The sequence below is a fragment of the Thamnophis elegans genome, chromosome 1 (assembly GCF_009769535.1).
Source record: "Thamnophis elegans isolate rThaEle1 chromosome 1, rThaEle1.pri, whole genome shotgun sequence".
Lineage (NCBI taxonomy): Eukaryota > Metazoa > Chordata > Lepidosauria > Squamata > Colubridae > Thamnophis > Thamnophis elegans.
Genome location: NC_045541.1, coordinates 86,728,640 through 86,748,225, shown reverse-complemented (window position 1 = coordinate 86,748,225; position 19,586 = coordinate 86,728,640). Strand labels below are relative to the sequence as shown.

The 19,586-nt window shown below is 33.2% G+C and overlaps 1 protein-coding gene across 2 annotated transcripts in view; it reads left to right on the top strand.

Moving 5' to 3' along the window:
- The window catches only part of SBF2 (SET binding factor 2), a 221,720-nt gene that overhangs the window by 174,132 nt on the left and 28,002 nt on the right, over positions 1-19,586 (top strand). The window contains exons 19-29 of one of the 2 annotated variants that reach the window (XM_032223258.1): positions 1,878-2,140; positions 2,232-2,404; positions 2,664-2,737; positions 3,543-3,738; positions 6,138-6,265; positions 7,419-7,594; positions 8,264-8,409; positions 8,499-8,697; positions 12,130-12,326; positions 14,753-14,890; positions 15,777-15,872. In XM_032223258.1, the coding sequence (XP_032079149.1) occupies positions 1,878-2,140; positions 2,232-2,404; positions 2,664-2,737; positions 3,543-3,738; positions 6,138-6,265; positions 7,419-7,594; positions 8,264-8,409; positions 8,499-8,697; positions 12,130-12,326; positions 14,753-14,890; positions 15,777-15,872 (1,786 nt within the window). The remainder of the gene's footprint in view (positions 1-1,877; positions 2,141-2,231; positions 2,405-2,663; positions 2,738-3,542; positions 3,739-6,137; positions 6,266-7,418; positions 7,595-8,263; positions 8,410-8,498; positions 8,698-12,129; positions 12,327-14,752; positions 14,891-15,776; positions 15,873-19,586) is intronic. The other variant, XM_032223265.1, reaches the window with a different exon arrangement.

Below are 19,586 nucleotides of genomic sequence, written 5' to 3'. Positions count from 1 at the left end.
TATTCCAAGGATGTTCGAATAAGAAAATTTTAGTACACATCAAATCATGTGTTGTGATCATACACAAAACCGGTGTTTAAAAATCAAGCAGCATTAATTAATCTATATGCAAGTACATTATTTCTTCGAACACCTCAGTTATATAATGGGCTAAACTAGTAGATTACTTCATACACCTTTACGGATTTGTTAAATTTTATGCAGTTTGAAATATAAATATAAGATGATTGTATTCAAAACTATATTTTAAATGATTAAACTACAACTATTATTCATTGATGTATTAAAATTGATTTTTCAAGGATATTCATGTCTTTGAGTAAATTCAGAATAAACATGGAGAAGATAAATCCACACCTCGATTTAATTTTTTTATTGTGTTGAAAAGCATTCATTGCTTGAATTTGGTTAGGCTTCTGCTATGAATACATATCATTTTTCCATTGCTGCATATTGTTTAATTTTAGTCTCCCAATTCTGTGTTGACAGCAATATTTCTCTTTTCCAAAGTTGCACCAGGTTTATTATTGTTACCATCAGCATATATTTTAATAAATTATTATGTTTTTCAGCTATATTGTTTGACATCACACCTAATAGAAATATTTGTGGTTTTAATTAAAATTTTATGTTCAGAGATTTCTGGATGTTTTTGTGCATTTTTTCCAATACTTTTGAGTCTTTTTGCATAACTACTACAATGTTCCTTCTTTGTTGTGGCATTTTCAATATGTATTGTTCATAAATTATCCATTTTGGCAATAATTGAGTTCTATGCCATCTGTAAAATATTTTGTACCAATTTTCTCTCAAATTGCAGCTTGGTGTAAATTGTATTTTTTCCCCATAGTTTTTCCTATTGTTCCACTGTTTTTTGAAGTTCTGTATTCATTTCATCATACCATTTTTACTAGTTCAGTCTCAATATAAACTGTTCATAAAGAAGAAGCAACTTTATATCACAGAGGAAAGGAGGATAGTCCATAGGAAATGTCTAAAGAAAATTAGACTTGAACACACCACTCTGTTTATACTATTAACAATCATATGTTGCCACATATTCTTTGGGCATCTGTCAAAAATAATTGGAATAGTACTTTTTAATTTTTTTCTTTTGTTATTGGATGTTATGCTTTTACTGGGTCTGATCTTGAATGTACTGGAAAATGGAATACAACTTGAAATGGGAATTTGGGAGAGAAAATCTGAATTGCACATAGCTCCAGATTTGGTATATCCTAAGCCAGGGCAAAGTAGACACAAAAGCAGGATTTGGTTTGAGAGTTGGAGCAACACAAGATTCTACCTATGAAGGTCATTTGTCTATTCACATACACAATGGCATGACTATTGGAATAATATAGAAGCTGCATCCCAGTATCAAGAGCCGAGGTGGCGCAGTGGTTAGGGTGCAGTACTGCAGGCCACTTCAGCTGACTGTTATCTGCAGTTCAGCGGTTCTAATCTCACCGGCTCAAGGTTGACTCAGCCTTCCATCCTTCCAAGGTGGGTGAAATGAGGACCCAGACTGTGGGGGCGATATGCTGACTCTGTAAACCACTTAGAGAGGGCTGAAAGCTCTATGAAGCGGTATATAAGTCTAACTGCTATTACTATAAGTCTAACTGCTATCAAGTCATCTTCTGATTTTCATTCCTTTGAAGATTTGTGTTATCTTATTGTGGTTTATGTTTATGTTTTTCTATTCTTCATCACGGTGTCTTGAATATATTTAAGACAAAGATTTCTGCCTAGGATCCTAATTTTTTCCTCACTTTGATTTTCTATTTGATTTATATTCTTGTTTCTTGTTCTAGAGGAGGAAAACATTTTAAATGTTGGAAATAAAATTATATCTAGTTATTTTTCTTTTCCAGGACAAGTTTTCCGAAGACCAAGGACAAGAAAAAACTGCCATGGACTTGGCAGCTGAGCAGTTACGTTTGTGGCCAACACTTAGTAAAGAGACTCAACAACAGCTGGTACAAAGTGAAGAAAGCATGGTCTTCAGCCAAGCAATTCACTTTGCCAACCTCATGGTATATCTGTTAGTGCCACTGGACACCAGTAAAAACAAACTGCTAAGAATGTCAGCTACAGGAGACTGGGAGAGTGGAAGCAATAGCATTGTCACAAATAGGTGTGTCAGTAGAATTCCCCCATCATTACAATTTATTGTCATTTATTTTCTTACCCCAACTGAATTTAGCTTACTGGAATTGCTTTCTTAGCATTGCAGGCAGTGTTGCAGAGAGCTATGATACTGAAAGTGGATTTGAAGATTCTGAAAATAATGACGTTGCCAATGCTGTGGTGCGCTTCATTACCAGATTCATAGACAAGGTTTGTACTGAAAGTGGAGTTACACAGGATCACATCCGAAGTCTTCATTGTATGATACCAGGTATGAGGAACCATATTCTTGTCTTGAATTCCTCTCATAGGGAGATATTTTGTTCTGTCTCAGAAAAGATAATCTTATTTGTATATGTACATACATATGTGTTCTTTTCAGATGAAAATGAGAGTTTGTTAGTCTAGTTTTAGTCACGTCTGAACTATAGCAGGTTTTCTGGAGGCAATTTTTAGAATGGATAAGCTGTTTTGTTAGTCCGTTTTGTTCTTGCTGCATTATGATCATTTGGGGTGGCATTTATTCCCAGGAATTGTAGCCATGCACATTGAGACTCTGGAGGCTGTCCATCGAGAAAGTAGAAGGTTGCCACCAATACAGAAGGCAAGTATTTCAGGCTGTTTATACTGCTTTATAGCTGTGAGAAATACAGCCAGTTTGACAGCTTCAGCTTTCCTTTTTTCTAATGTGTTTGATAACATTTGAAAAGTTCAAAGTATTCCTAAAAAACTAATGATTTCAAACAGATAAGTAGTTTTTCTACAATTGTGTGAAATCCACACCAGAGAAAATACTGTAGTTCAGCCAAAACTCTTAAGTAAAACAAACTGCTCTTGTATGTACACTACTGCTTTAACATCCATTATATACTGTGATCCAGCTTTAAATCAAGGAGCAGTTTAACCAATACAGCTTTTTTCTTTAGACTGAATAGTAATTAACTAATCAAAACCTTTTCTCACTTATCCTTAGTCCCAGTAAATAGTTGAGTTCTGATCATGAATAATGAGAAAAGATCTAAAATATTCTAAGGATCTACAATATTCTAAGAGTGGAGAAGTAGTGATTTCCTAACCAAGATAATTTATCGCTTCTTACGGGGTTCTTGAATCATATAAAAAAAGGGAGATGAGTACTCTGTCCCAGAGGATTATTAACTTTCTATAGGTGGAGTATCTCTTCCAATTTAATAGGAAATATTTGGTTATTTTAAAAAAATGCTTTTGAATGAAATCTTTGTAGGCTACACTGAATTTGCAGAAAACATTCAGACCTGCTCTTTCAAACTAACTTTGCCAGATTTATTATAAAATATTGTTGTAATAATCATAGCCAAAATGTATTCTTTGAAATTATAGTGTATTTGTTATGTTGCAAGTTTTTTTAAAAAATATATCTTTGGGTTCAGCCCAAGATTCTTCGACCAGATTTGCTACCAGGGGAAGAATTTGTGTGCGAAGGTCTCCGTGTGCTCCTAGATCCTGATGGCAGAGAAGAGGCAACTGGGGGGTTGCTTGGAGGCCCTCATATTCTTCCTGCAGAAGGAGCTTTGTTCCTTACTACATACAGAGTTATATTTAAAGGCACCCCTCATGATCAACTAGGTAGGATGTTTGTTATGACTGTCAAAATAATATGCTTTCCAGAACCCATGGAAGATTAACGCATTTATTAATTGTTGTTATTAATTGTTTTATTATTTTAATGTATGCTAGGTTAAACGTTTCTAAGCCACGCAAAGTTGTCTCTGATGAGATGGGTGGCATAAATTTAATCAATCAATAAATAAATAAACAAACACACACACAGATTAACAATCTTCCAAACTTACATTCCATTTATACTGCTTCTAAAATAAAATTCATTCAAAAGTAAGATTTGTATCAAGATTTTAAATATTTTACTCAAAACACCTTTCTGCAAACCCTCAAGTTAATTGAATGCAAAATTAGTATAAGAATTGTTGCAGTAAGGTTTATTATATTCTGTCTATAAAGTGGGTATGCTATGTATGATACTCTATGATAGATTTGCAAGAACTGAAAGTAAAATTGTCACTATCTAGAATCGCTTTTGATTGTATGATTAGTGCAATTCCATTATTACTAAGTACTGTCTAGTCCAGCTGTGCTGGGTCTTGATATTTACTGTGGCCATAAACCAGCATAGGTTTTTTTAAATATGCATTTATAACTATTAAAATAAGTCTGCCATTGACATCAAGTGAGTTTCAAAACATTGGTGTTGACTTTTATATCTTATGTATCTTAGAATATAAGATTATTTTCAAAAGCTCTCTTCCATATGCTCTTTCCAAATGAATAGGCTGATGAATATTTTTAAAAAGTGACTTGCTTAGTGCTGATAAGAAGGCCCACATCTAAATATCACATCATTATATTTTCAATGCCATGGGAATATTTTACCCTTTTCCAATAAATGTTAGATTTTATCTTTATTAGGTCTATATTAAGTTAGTATGTTTGCTTTCGTATGTATGGCTTTCTTCTTTCCTGTGCTGTTGATTATCAATTTGATTTTTCTTTCTCTTTCCCCTTTTCTTGTTCTCTCTCTCTCTCCCTCTCCTTCTCTCTCTCTCTCACACACACACATCATTTTTGATACTTTTCTTTTATAATAAAAAGCACCATCTCCTAGCATATGCTTATTTAAGTGAATATATGATTCTAGAATTAGTAGTTGTTAGCCAGCAACCATTTCTCTAATCTCAAGACAGTTAAATATGCATCAAGATAATAAAAAGTGGCTTGGTAATTTCTTTCATTCTCAGATTTATATATTATACTTCCTTATGATAGTTCAAATCATTTACAGATGGTTTTTAAAAAAATCTTGTCTGGTTACATTATTTAAAATAAAATGAAAGCTTAATATTTATGGCTCCAAAAAATAAGGGATTTATTTTTTATTACAAGACAGGGAAATTGATGTTAAATATTTAGGCAGAGTACTATCCACCAGGATTCCTCGCACTCCGTAGTATTATTTTTAAAGAGAATTAATAAAAAGTATGCTATTGTATATTTCAAAATGCCATGAGAATAGTAGCATGAACAAACACGGAAATAGCATTCCTTGATTAGCATTACTGCTATTTAAATGTAGCTGTACCATTCTGAGGATAAACATTCTATTGTGCAATTTCTGTGGGTTTTATAAAAATAAACTCCAATTATTTCTAGACACCATGGAAACAGTGGTAGAAGTGATTCATCAATATTTTTATCAGTGTATAGAATAAGAAACAGTGTAGTAATATTTCTACATTCAGAATAACAGGGATAGTTTGTACTGGCATGTTCACTATTTAGAAAAAATATGCTAGGAAAAACTGTTTCTATGATATAACGAATACTGGCCTTGCAGAATTAAAAATTATGCAGGAAATATAATGCATAATATAAAATATATTATCTTTATCAGGAATGCTGCTGCAATGCATTTTTTGCCTGAAATGGAACTAAAAATTGCATTTATAGTTCACCTAGCAAAGCCAGGCTTACCAGTATGTCCAGACAGATTATTTTGACCCATGAGACAGGAAATACCACAAGTAACTATTATTGTCTCGTCTTGTCTGCTAGATGAGAATATTAGTTCAGTCGACTAAAAATAGCTACTTCCGGGCAGTAGAAAATATCAAAACAGTAAAGGTACAAAACTCAGTAAAGGTATAGAAATAAGAAGGATCAGTATTCTTGACTCTACCCTCTCTGGTTTGTCTATTGATAAATACATTTTTTTCAAAGAAGCTCTTTTAATAAATATTAAGAAAACGGTGCAACCATTGGAAGTGTGGGGAGGGGGGATTTAAATAAAAAATAGATCAAAGCTCTAGGTGTAATTTATCTGTCCTTGAGATTTTAATTCCTTTAGCCTTGGCATAGGCCTTTTGTGTGGTCTGACTTCCTCATGTATGAATACGGCTTTCCAGTTGCCTTACTTGATCTATGATGCAATGTTTCTCTCCTGATATTCTTAGTTGGAGAACAAACAGTTATTCGGAGCTTCCCCATAGCTTCAGTAACAAAGGAGAAGAAAATTACCATACAAAACCAACTTCAACAAAGTATGCAAGAAGGGCTGCAGATCACCTCAGCTACCTTTCAGGTAAATAGAATATAGAAACCTCATGGATCAGAAATATTCTTGTTTTGAAAGTCCCATTGATTTCAAAGGCCTTTATTTTGTAATAATTGTTTCTTCTGGATACCTTGAATGAGAAAGCAGAGTAGAAACTAATTGTCTTATGTGCCAAAGTAGTTTTTAAAAAGTTTGTTGAAGTGGACACCTGCCCACACAAAACACTTCTGCCTGCTCTTCATTGTTCCTGCTTATCATCCTGAGCAGAACTGACAACATTCTCCTGAGATATTTATTAGAGAAATATATGAAGAGACCAAAGAAATGAAGTATAAAACTTACTTTAAAAGAAAGATAAGCAATAAAAAACTCTCTTTCCCTTTGTTATGTTACAGTGCAGTTAGTTTATAGCACAAGTGATAGGCACGACAGGACAAATTGTACATTTCAATGAATCCCTAGGAAACAGAAGCGGAGACAAATTCAACATTGTATAATGTTAAACACACATAATTCTGAAAATTTAAATGCTTATTTATGTTCATTTATCTACTAAACCTAAATTCAGTAGACAACTGAACATAAATGATTCATAATAAGAAAATAGTTTGCTTGCATTTACACTGAAACATACAATTTGATCCGAGGTGCTTAAACCTTTGTATGCAATTGTATCACTCCACACATGGCTTTTTAAAAGTGGGTGAGAAATAATATAGTCTTCTTATAATATATAGTGCTGAAACAATATATTCCTGGTATCAAACTTAAAATATATTACTGTATAACTTAAATGCTCCTTTTAACTCTAAGTTTAAATGTTATTAATTAGAAAATATTATATTTAATATATAGCGCTGAAACAATATATTTCTGGTATCAAACTTAAAATATATTACTGTATAACTTAAATGCTCCTTTTAACTCTAAGTTTAAATGTTATTAATTAGAAAATATTATATTTAATATAACATATTAAATAATATATTTAAACTGTTTAGTTGATTAACATGCACTGTATTTTTTAAAATGATGTATTAAAATTTAAAACTTTATAATGATGTTTAACTTAGCAATACCTTTTTCTATAGTCCTAATACCGAATATCCTAAAATCTCTTTATCTTTTATATCTCAATATTTATGTTTTATTTTCTCTTATTATGTCTTTTTATTTGCAGCTCATCAAAGTAGCTTTTGATGAGGAAGTGAGCCCCGAAGTTGTAGAGATATTTAAGAAACAGTTGATGAAGTTTCGCTATCCTCAGTCCATCTTCAGTACTTTTGCTTTTGCAGCTGGCCAAACAGCACCTCAGATCATCTTGCCAAAGCAAAAGGAGAAAAACACTTCTTTTCGGTAATGATTGCCCCTTTTATTTATGTCACATTTATTAAAAATATGATTTCAATGGAGAAATATAGAGGAGCCTAGTGACCTAGTGGTGAAGATGCTCACCTCCTATTCGGAAGGTTGAGAGTTCAATCCTAGGTAGTGGCAGATGTTTATCTTTCAGGGTGCAAAGGAAAAATATCTTCTGTGAACTCAGCATGTCAGGAAGGGCATCCAACCAGTAAATGCTGAGTTCCATCTGGTTGCCCCAATTCTACCTCAAATAGGGACTACAGTATTGTAAAAAAAGGGGGGAAAGTTCTTACTTTTAGTTGATTTGATTTTATGCCATGCTTTAACAAAGGAAGTAGTGCCATGCACTTGAAATGAAAACCAAATTGTAGTGAAAATGAACAAGTCACATAATAGGACATTTATTGTGATCAACCCACACTTCTCTAATTCTGATTATTGAAGGAGAAATGTATATTTAAGGTACACACTTGAAAATGGTTTGTGAAAGCTAAACTCGTGGGCATAATAGTTCTTTCTGTTGGAAGGCATGAAGGCTGAACAGTATGCCACTCATTGAAATAAAGCCTAGCAGACCTATTTTGATGGAAAGAGGAAAATACACAGTTGCAAGCATTCTCTTTCAGCAAAAGTACATTTATTTTTACTTTTTCCTGAATTTAGCACTCTTTCAAAAACAATTGTAAAAGGAGCAAAACGTGCAGGCAAAATGACAATTGGCCGGCAACACTTACTAAAAAAAAAGACAGCAACAATCATGGAGGAGAGAGCAAATCGTCCTGGATGTAATGAAGAAGATGATGTCTCAGGTAATAATAGATTGAAGCCTCTCTTTTTTGCCACTGTCTTGTTACATAAGTCACTGTATGCTAAACTACTAAAATTATTGCAACTTTAGTTTCAGATGACAGTGAAATGCACACAAGTGGTACTTTGAAAGCATCAGAAAAATCAACAATGGAGCAGCTAGTCGAACGAGCTTGTTTTAGAGATTATCAACGTTTGGGGTTAGGAACTATCAGTAACAGTTCTTCACGTTCAAAAACAGAATACTTTCGAATAACAGCTTTAAACAGGATGTATTCCCTTTGCAGAAGGTAAGCCAGCTTAGTTATTAAAATAGATCTAAGTTAGATGATTCACTTGTCACAATTTTTAGTCTATATTGCAAATGGCTGAAAAATATTATTTATCTCTGTGGAGGGAAGATTTCTAGAGCAGAGGGTTTGCTTGTAAAAAAAACCTCTCAAATAAAATTCCTGAAATCTACATTTTGGGTTAGGAAAGAGAGTGCTTCAATTCAGTGGATATGATATGGTATTGATCTAATTGTGCCAGTAACTGGACCCTTATGTTTCTAAGCAAGAAGATATTTAGTTTGTTAATAACTAGATTATCATCTGCGTACAGTTATTCATGAGATACCAACATTTTAAAAATCATTTGATCTACAGTTTGTTTTCTCATTGCAATACTAACCTGATTAATGAGCAAATAAAACATTTTAGCTTTTTAAAAATTTTGACAGGTATGTGCCCATGTAGAAGTTGAAGTATACATAGAATTAAGAGTTAAGCGGATAGTCAGAAGTTATGATTTCTAGCATTTAGTAACCATAAAGACTGCTCAATAAAAATGCATCTTTTTATTTTTTGTGGGCATTTGTTTAGATGTTCATAATCTTTCCATTACAACTATTTAAACACTACAGGCTGGATTCAGATGGATAGTTTAGGAATGTTATCAGTCACCGAGTGATTTCCCTTCATAAGCATAAGAGTCTAGTATCCTGCTCCCTTTGTACTTTGTACCCAGTAGTTAACTACTGTAGTTCTGGTTTTGTTTTGTTTTTAATTTGTTGACTGTAGCCTACCATGGAAAAGAGAGATTGCTGCTGAAAATGGATCACTGCCGTAGAGGTTTTTTAGAAGTTTTTTCCCTCACTATATATTTGTGAGAACTGTTTTCAGACACAGAGAACAGTATCTTTTTAAACTGCCTATCTATATCAAATACTGAAATATTTTTTACCAAATGTGTTCGTTTTAATCCAGGAACAGTTTGTGGTGTGTGTGTGTGTGTGTGTGTGTTTTAGAGTGATAGCTCATGTGTAGCTAGAGATTGAAAAACGGGGTGAGAGAAGACTTTGGTATTGATATAAGTGGGCAAAATAAAGCAGAACTTTTTTTAACAAACTGCATGAAATAAAATAATATTATTAGGACCAAGTTGTTTGCTAACAATGATCTGTGAAATCTCCCACATAACTCCCAAATTTAAGTTGCAGCATCATAAATGGCTGAATGAATTGAATTGCAGTTGATCCAGAAAAAAATGGCTTGGTTGCCCAAGCAGAGAGCATCATGGAAATAAGCGTTTCAGAGTTGATGTTGAATAGAGACAAATACTTAATGCTTAATTACAAGGGGCCCTGGAGAGGTGGATGAAGAGGGCTCAGAGTTTCAGCTACTTCACTACTATCTTTATTCCTATTCCTCTTCGTTCAGAATTCTATCTCTTCTAGGAATTCTACGCATATGAATTTATTCAAATTAAATAAGATTGAATGTTGTACATTTTCCTTACAAATTATCACACTACTGCTGACATTAGTTGTGTATATGGCATCTTAGGCAGATCATTTATACAATGATGCATGGGATAAATCTCCAGTACATTTGCACCAATCAATGGAATATGAAAAAGAAAAATACCCAGTGAATTTTGTAACCACCCTTGGAAATGGTTAATACTTCTTATGAACTACTTTCATAAGAGCTTAATTAATTACTTTATTTTTTAAAATTGTGATTAACATGCAAGTTTGTGTTGTGTATTTCCAAAACATACAGATCATCAGAAATATTTTAAATGTGTTTATTTTCATATACTGGTATTCAAAAATGACCACAGACACAAATGTTCCAAAACTCTAGAATCTTGTTGGAAAACTTGAACAATATTTTTAGCTGAATATATGTTTTTAAAAAGCTATATAATCAGCTATTTGTATACTACAGCATTAAACAGATTTTGAGGCAAGCCAGAGTTCATTTCTTCTCAGGGCCAAAATATTGATTGTGTTTGATGTGTACATTTGAAACATCTAAACTTTCTTGTTCATAGAAACTAAGTATTTATAAACAGCTAGTCGTGGACAAGTATGAAATTTACATCTTGTTTTTTTTTATTGATTTCTGTAGTGACTGTCTTACTTGCTAAAGATGTCTTCCATAATATAAAATATTACTATAATTATAAATAAAAATAATTTAATTATGCTGTTAGAGCATGATGAAGCACCCACAACGTCTGAAGGAAAGCTGTTTTATTGGTTAATTATCCTCACTGTTATGAAGTTTTTCCTCAATTCCAGATTGCTTCTCTCCTTGATTAAACTGGGAAGAAATCTAAGGGCATTTGGCAATTACACACCCAAGGCACTTATAGTAGAATCTATCACCTCTTTCCTGATTCGGATCAGTAAAAATTAGTGGAGAATTTCATTGACTATAATTGAAAAGAAATCCCAGCATCTCTGATCAGTACTAGCCAGGTTGGAAAAGAAAGAGATTGCCAAAAACTTGGCAATCAGAAATTTTGGTAATAATTAAGCAATAATTATTGACTGTTCCCAATAATATTTTGTGAAATACTGTGTATTGATGCTCTATTTTATAAAGGAAATAGTGGATTAAAAATAAGCCGTTGAAGTAAAAATATTTTCATCTATTTCCTATAAAAATATAATCTGCATTAAAATTGTCACTTCTGGATGATTGCAGCGCTAACCCTACTACAGAACATAATATTACCAATAACAAAATGAATGGTATTAAAGCCACTAGCAAATTGTAGGAAATCTGGACTCAAAAGGAACCACTGAAAAGAAGTAAAGGAAAAAGTCCACACCAGCAGAAAGTCATTCTGGGGGGAGGCTGGGCCAGGGGTGATATCTTGACCTCTCAATGGACAGGGAATAGAATCTATTTTACATGTTCAATTGTATGAAAGCAATGTTTCTGAATCTGTTTCCTGAAGAGTGACCAAAAGCTTATTTTGATATTGATCAAGTAAAATGCTGACAAAGTTTAAGTATGCAGGGTTTTTTTCTTGAATTTGTTTACAATGTATATACAGTATATATTTTTAAAAGCTTATTGGGTGGGAAGATTTATAAACAAGAACACTAACCACCACCACCCCAACAGATTTTAGATGGTCCAATGAATAGCTTCTGACTCTCTGGGCTATGGCAGATTTAACAGGAAATGACCATAGCCTGGGAAATATCTGTTAAAACAGATGTAAGTGATATGTTGATATGTTAGGTGGTCTTTTTTGGGTTGTTGCCACTGCTTCTTGATGTCAGAACAAAGGTGTTTATTAGCTCTTGGAGTTTTCAGATGTTCTAAGTTCACACGGTGTCTAATCTGCTGTTATACTGGAAATTCTGTAACGAAAAATCACATTAGCTTTTCTTTATAACCAATTCCACTGTATGACCTCCCTTTTTCCCTTTGTTCCAGTTACCCAGGACTGCTAGTAGTACCCCAGTGTATACAGGACAGCAGCCTGCAGAGAGTAGCTCGCTGCTATCGGCACAATCGCTTGCCGGTAGTGTGTTGGAAAAACTCAAAAACAAGTACATTCCTGTTTCGAGCTGGTGGGTTCCATGGGAAAGGAGTTGTTGGTCTTTTCAAATCACAAAATACACAGACCTCAGGTGAGGTTATGTTTTGTATGAATTATCTCATAGAATGGGAAGGTGTTTATATCATCAATTGTTTTTAAATCGTGTCAGTCTTTAGAAATACTTTAGGTCTTTCTAAAAAAGTTAATACTTTCTCTAAACAAGTGCCTCCAGATGTTCTGGACTTAACCTCTACACAGGCAAAATACAGTGGTAGTTAAAATGCACTTGGGAAGTGGAATGGGGAAAATTATCTCAGCGTATCATGTAACCTACATCTAATAAATGCAAAATTATTAAGGTTCTATCTTGTTCTAACTTTTAGAGAATAAGAGAAAAATATTTAATGTTTAAGTTATTTTTGAGCTTTATGCCTTTTCTGCTCTACCATGTAAACAGAAGAAATGTTGCCTAGCTAAATCCATAATATCATACATAGAATGTTTCTTTCTCATTGGGATATGACACTCCCCTAAACAACCCCCACACCCTACCACACACCCCACAAATGTGACCATTTGCTAGGCAGTGAACTAAAATGAAAATTGGTATTTATTGTATGAGGTAAGAGTGGAAATAGAGTTTATTCTATGCTTTGGTAACCAATTAGTATTATTAGCTTGCTTGAAAAAACTTGCCCTATGGAATTTTTGAAGAGGATTAAAAAAAGAAATGAATAGTTATGTGCAAGTTACATAAGCCATGAATCATTCAAGAATTTAAGATGTGAATAGATTTCAATTGCTTAAATACTTCCAGCATAATCCTGGGAATACTATACTGCTTTGTATGAGTTTGTGCTTTGAATGTATCCACACAATAAAAGAAAATTCTTCGATGTCAGTAATCTACAAATAATTGCTGTGCAGCTTTTGTGGTATGTCTGTGTAGATACTTTCAAGTGTTTAACTGCAAGAATTGAGCAATTGAAAATAAAAATGTATCACCAAGGACTTTGGATTTGCCCCAAGAACAAACCATCCCCAAAGTCATTGTTTGCTTAAGCCAAACTACAGTATATACAAACAGAGACTGTTCTTTCTTGTCATTATTTTGTTTGGGGCAAAAATATATAGAGGGAACTAAGAGAAAGATTGGAGAGAAAAATGAGCGCACAATGAAATTGAAAAAGTAGTAAAAGTGAATAATATAGGGAAAAGCAAGGAAGAAAATGCTAAATTGAAATAAGGATTAAAAGAAATACTAGCCAAGCCCTAAACAGGCAATGGTGAATGTTAAAAGAAGAAAAAATCTTAATTAGTTATCTTTTTAGGCATTATTTGCCATGTTTGGGTTTCCTGGATATTTGCACCTTTGTTGAGATGCGGCCAGGGACACAGTGACTCAGTGGCTAAGATGCTGAGCTTGTCAATCAGAAAGGTCAGCAATTCGGTGGTTCAAATCGCTAGTACCGTGTAACGGAGTGAGCTTCCATTACTTGCCACAGCTTCTAGCAACCTAGCAGTTCGAAAGAATGTAAAAATGCAAGAAAAATAGGGACCACCTTGGTGTGAAGGCAACAGCATTCCATGTGCTTACATGACCATGTAATTGTCATCAGACAGCACTGGCTCTTCAGCTTAGAAAGAGAGATGAGCACCATCCCCTAGAGTCAGGAATGACTAGCACATATGTGCGAAGGGAACCTTTACCTTTTACCTTTGGGATGTGGCCATTTACTTACTGAATTTGCTGCATAGCTTCAGGGATATTTTGAAAACGATTAGGCAGTGCTTCAAGCATCATATGAGTCTTGAGTCCTCTCTGCTTTTCAGTAAAGTGTTCGCTTTTTTTCAGGCTTCTTCATAAGCCTGAAGAAAGGATGTGGTTATTTTGTAAGTTAATTGAATCAATTCCATTAAAAGCTGCATCTTTTTTTTAGGCTTGTGCAAAAGCCCTCCAAAAGTGAGTTTCTTTAATAAACAGCAGAGTGGTGCTATGCTTCCATGAGTCCAAAGTATTCCTCTGAATCTTTTTCAGAGCATGCATTGCACAGCTCTGTTATTCATGCTCATATGAGTGGGCCAGTGGGAGAACAATATATGGAAGAGCAGAAAATGCTTGTATATCTACAAGCAACATTATACAGTAGCTACCAATACTGAAATGGTAAAGGTATCTTCATAGGGATATTTTAGAAGCAGCTCTTCATTAATACAGTAGTTTTGATTTCATCTGCAAGCATAATGCTTAAATTGCCTCATATGACTTTCACAGTGATAGATGGTTGTACGTCTTATCCATGATGGGAGGTATGACGTTATATTGTATTTAGTTTATATTTATTAAATTTTATTTTTAATTTGAATAGTTATATTTATTTTATCTGCCCATAATCAGAAGAGCAGATTTAAGACAAATAAATAAACACATCAATTGAATGCTGTTTTCATTTCAGAGAAGTGAAATGTGCTGTATAAATCAAGGGTATAATCTGTTTCCTGCATTTGTTTGCATAGCTCCTACATCACTTGAGTCATCAAGCAGCATAGAACAAGAAAAATACCTTCAAGCCTTACTGAATGCAATTTCTGTCCATTGTAAATTGAATGGCAATAATACTCTTACCATCAGACCAGCAATTGCTTTATCCCCAGGTAATATGATCCTTTGGGATAGCTTGGTTAAAATCCAACATTTAAACAGAAAATGTTATGTTTATAATAATCTTTCTTCGAATTTAATTTTCACATTATAATCTCTCATTGCCTTAATAAATCATTGCCTAGTTGGCTGATTTGTCTCTGGAATTTTTGCAAGTATACTTTTCATATTAATGGCAGTATATAAAAGTAAAGTACTTTGAACTGAAGTAAAATTTCTAGCTAGTGAGATTCTATGCCACATATGTGAACAAATGTACAGGACTTTAGGTCTATTACAAATTTACAAGCAATTTGAAATGCTTAACACAGCTTTATCAACATACAGTACATATATGGTAAATATATCTTGAAGGTGAAAGGTTAAAATGTGATATGCTTTTTGCAGAATAGGTCTGGATAAAGCCATTAAGAAATGCATTAATATTCTATTTCAGTTGTCATGTGATGAAACCTGTAGGGTTCAAACAAAGGTAACGCTGCTGTTTTAGATACAGGAGCATGCAACTTGCCAAGTTTGTCCATTTGGCTTAATCAGTTGGTGAAATCAGTTGTATCAAAATTCTGGCTTTTTCATAACATAACCCTGTCACCAATTGTGCATGCTTTGCTTCATTTGTTGTTAAATACTTCGATTGTGTTAGCCATGCCTAACTTCCTGTGATGCTGCAAATGTATACTTGCTATTTCTAATTACGTGTAATGTCTCTTAAATGTGGGAAAGTGGCAGCAGTTAGATAAATGAACCATTGACAGAATATTTCTATATATGTGTCATTGTTTTCAAATATAGGGTTCAAGTTAGGGTAATATGTAGGTAATGTGTCAACTTGAATGATATTCTACTTTTAATCTCTCCATTCTTTTTGACTGACTTTAGGCACTGAAAGGAGGGCTTCAAGAATGTCTACTGTGTTTAAGCAGGTAGTGCCAGGACATTTGGATGTAAATCTATCCAATAGCTTTGCTCGAGGAGGTTAGTAAGACTAGTTCAAAGCCTACCCATGGATGTAAGGGTGATTCTTGCATTTTGCCTCACTTGATTGCATTATACACACATGAATTATAGCTTTTTATAAAAATTGCCTGATCTGCATATCAATGCAAGACCTTGCATTTTGAAATAAGGATTGCACATGCATATAAATATGCATGTAATTCTTGTCATTTGGGGGTGAGTTTTTTTGCATCAGCAGTAAGGACTGGTAACAATTATGTTTTCTAGATTTCAGATGTGGACATTTTATCAGATGGGAGATGCCATCAAGAGTGTATTTTAGGTGGAATGCTAGGTGGGCCACCTGTTATAACATTTACTCGTATATTACTTACACTTTCAATATTTGACCACATGCACAGAATATGAAACTACATATGGAGCATCCCAGGACAGTGTTTTCATAGAATAGAATAACATGGCTTCCATCAGCTGTTCTTTTCTACACATTCTCAAATGTAGATCATTAAAGTAATAAATTTTAATTCCCTGTAGAACTCAACTATTCAGTCAAGATGTTTAATACTGAAACAGATTTTATGTATAGATATTAATGCTATATATTGAAATGAGAATGTCTACCCACAGCAGAATTAGTAAATATAATAAAATATTATAACAAACTTTTTTCTGAACATTGCTTTGAAACATCAGTTTTGTTGCATTGATTGCACAGCCACTGCAGATTCTGAGGGGTATGTAATCAACATAATAGGATACTCTGTCCCTAAAGATGCTCTTCAAATTGCAGGAATATGCTTTTGATAAAGGGATAATGTAAAATGACCAGGATTTGACTGGGGAAAAGATATAATTCAACTGAAAGTAACTTCTATCTAAATCCACTATAGATGATAATGTTTTAATAATGAATAGATTAGAAACTAATGGAAGAAGTCCTTTTAAAATACAATATATCCCTTATTGTGACAATATTGTAAAATTTGTATCTTATCATGTGTGGTAGATCAAGTGACAAGAAACAATAGGCTTATGAAAAAAGTTTTACTTGTTAAGACTGACACTTAAAGAACAAAATGCCTCCAGAGTTGTTAGAATTAAACTGAACTCAAAATTATCAGTGTTTCACAAATCACATCTGGCTACTCTTTCATTGTGGATTCCTAATTTAGAAAGCAATAGCTGTTTGTGGTTGTTGGTTTTGCTATTGATAGGAATTAAAATTATTTGCTCCCCTATTGCAACTCACCTAGGGATCTGCCAGTAGATATCAGTCTCCCTTTTTTTTATTACCTTTAATATAACAAATTAGGGACAGTGCTGAATTTGGAAGTCAAATTTATTTAATTTGGGATAGATGAGGTGTAATGATGTGGTTAGAATGCTTATGACAGCATGTAAGAGATTCATACGCATCATATTGGAAGAATGTAGTTGCCAAAGTCACCAAAAACTTGCCTAGATTTATTCTGTAAGCAGTCCAGAAAATATTTAGGTTTCCCCTAAAAATAAATCTAGGATAGCAATAGCTTTCCTCCTATGTAATTACATAATGTCGATTCCAGTCATTGCTCTCATAAAATCTTAATATAATAATAAAACATGCTAGGGATAGAAACAAAATATATTCATTTTTTTTCTTCTTTTACATGACAATTTACCTCCATAATGCAAGGAATACCAAAAAGAAGCACTTTACTGTAACGGTAACTGTGAATTCAGCCTTGTATTTAATTTAGAACTTTCTTGGCAACGTTTTTGTATTTTGGGATGAAATATCTTTTCAAAACATTCATTATAGTATTAATATTTATTTGTTATCTTACTTTAAGAAGAATGGGTATATTAGCTGACTGTATAATGTAGGTTTCATATAAAAGCACTCCATTTCTTGGAGATCTCAAGGAAAAAAGTCAGAACCATAAGCAAGGAAGCTGTATTTAGAGTGATTACAACTATCAGCACAATTAAGTTCAATTAAATGCCAAATGAATACTCTTGAATGATGTAATATCTATGTCAATTGGTCCCAATTGCCATTTAGATGAATGGAAGGTAGCCATTTTTAATATGTTCCCTGTCTTGATCATATAGAATTATAAAGAATACAAAAACAGAAGAAAACTGCCTTAGTTAGCAGAAGCATCATACATGAATTACATTCTTGGTCAGTTATAAACAGTCTTTATTTTTTAACATTAAGTCAATATTTGAAAGAGAATAAAATGTTTTAAAATGAATAACATTTCTTGTTGCTCTCAAATTGTTTAATGCTTGTTTCTTTAGAAAAAATAAAATCAAAGCTAAAATGCTTTTTCTTAAGTATCAGAAGGCATTTCAGTGAATTTCAATTTAAATATACAGCTCCATTATATAGAATGATTTAATCAGTTTAATACTGTAAGACTAGATATTATGTTTAATATTCAGTGTATTAGTGCTATACAATAGGCTCAACCAAACAAAAATTTTGCATGTTAATAATTTGATTGCACAAACACATGCTTTGCATGGTCCTTGAAATAAAGAGATATAGAGATAAATTTGTTTGGTTTTCCACCCTGCATTGATTTTATTCTTCTACCAATAAAAATAAATAGTGATAAATTGTGAATTTTGAAACTGATACATTTTTCCAGAATTGTTTTTTTTCTTCCAATTGGTATAATTTACTGTCACTGCAGCTACTGCAGTGCCCATAAATGTTAGTCTATATTGCAGCTGATCTATATTTTTCTTCTTGCAGCTTGATTTAGTGATTGAATTCTTGATGCTAGCTGTTAAAACTCAAATGTTACAAGCAATTGTTTTTATCATAATCAAAGCAGTAGAAATATAGAAGTAATCTTTTTTTTTCTGTTCAATATGCTGTTCAATATGCTGTGATTCACTGCTTTATTGCAATGTCCGCCCCATTGCTTTTCCTTTTCTTCCTGTCCTTACTGATAACCTCCAGTGGTTGGGTACAGAGATAAATGTTTCAAACAAATTCCAAATTAGAAAGAATCTAAATTTTCCCCTCTCTTTTATGAAGTATATCAATGCACCTTAAAGAAACTAGGTTGGTTTGCTTAGGCATGAAATATAATTGCCAGGCCATCTTCTTGCTATAATATACTATGGAGTGATTCATAGACCCATAACCATTATTTTTATTGCAAAAAGATAGAATTATCCTCAGATCACTTACCAAAAACTAAATCATGAAGGAATTTTGTTACACAAGTACTCCTGTTCACATAAATACTAATGGTTGTTAAAAAGGGAATACATGTTTAAATTGTAAGATAAAATAATGCATATATCCATTCGCTTGTTTTAAATATTATCTTATGATCGCAAGAGATTTGAAAGTTATCTATATGTCCTTTAATCACTGTAACCTATCACTGGCTAATGTGGTAATCTGCATGTGCTTTTCAATCTGCAATCATCGCTTTTTATGTAGTGCAAGGTATAATCAAGCCCTGTTTTAATAATGGCAAAAGGGGAACTGATGCTTTATTTCAGATTTCTTTCTTGTTAGAAAAAAGATATAATGTGATCACTTTGTCAGCTAATGCTCTGAGTCTTGAATGGCAACTGATTATTTAATTATTTATTAGTAATAATAATAATAAAGATTGCATACCGTTTTCCTTATTTCAGAGATTACTTCAAATTATAGTTTACCACCTTCAGTTTCATCACTAAAAGTCATTGGGGCTTTGTATGTAGGTGGGACAATTCCTA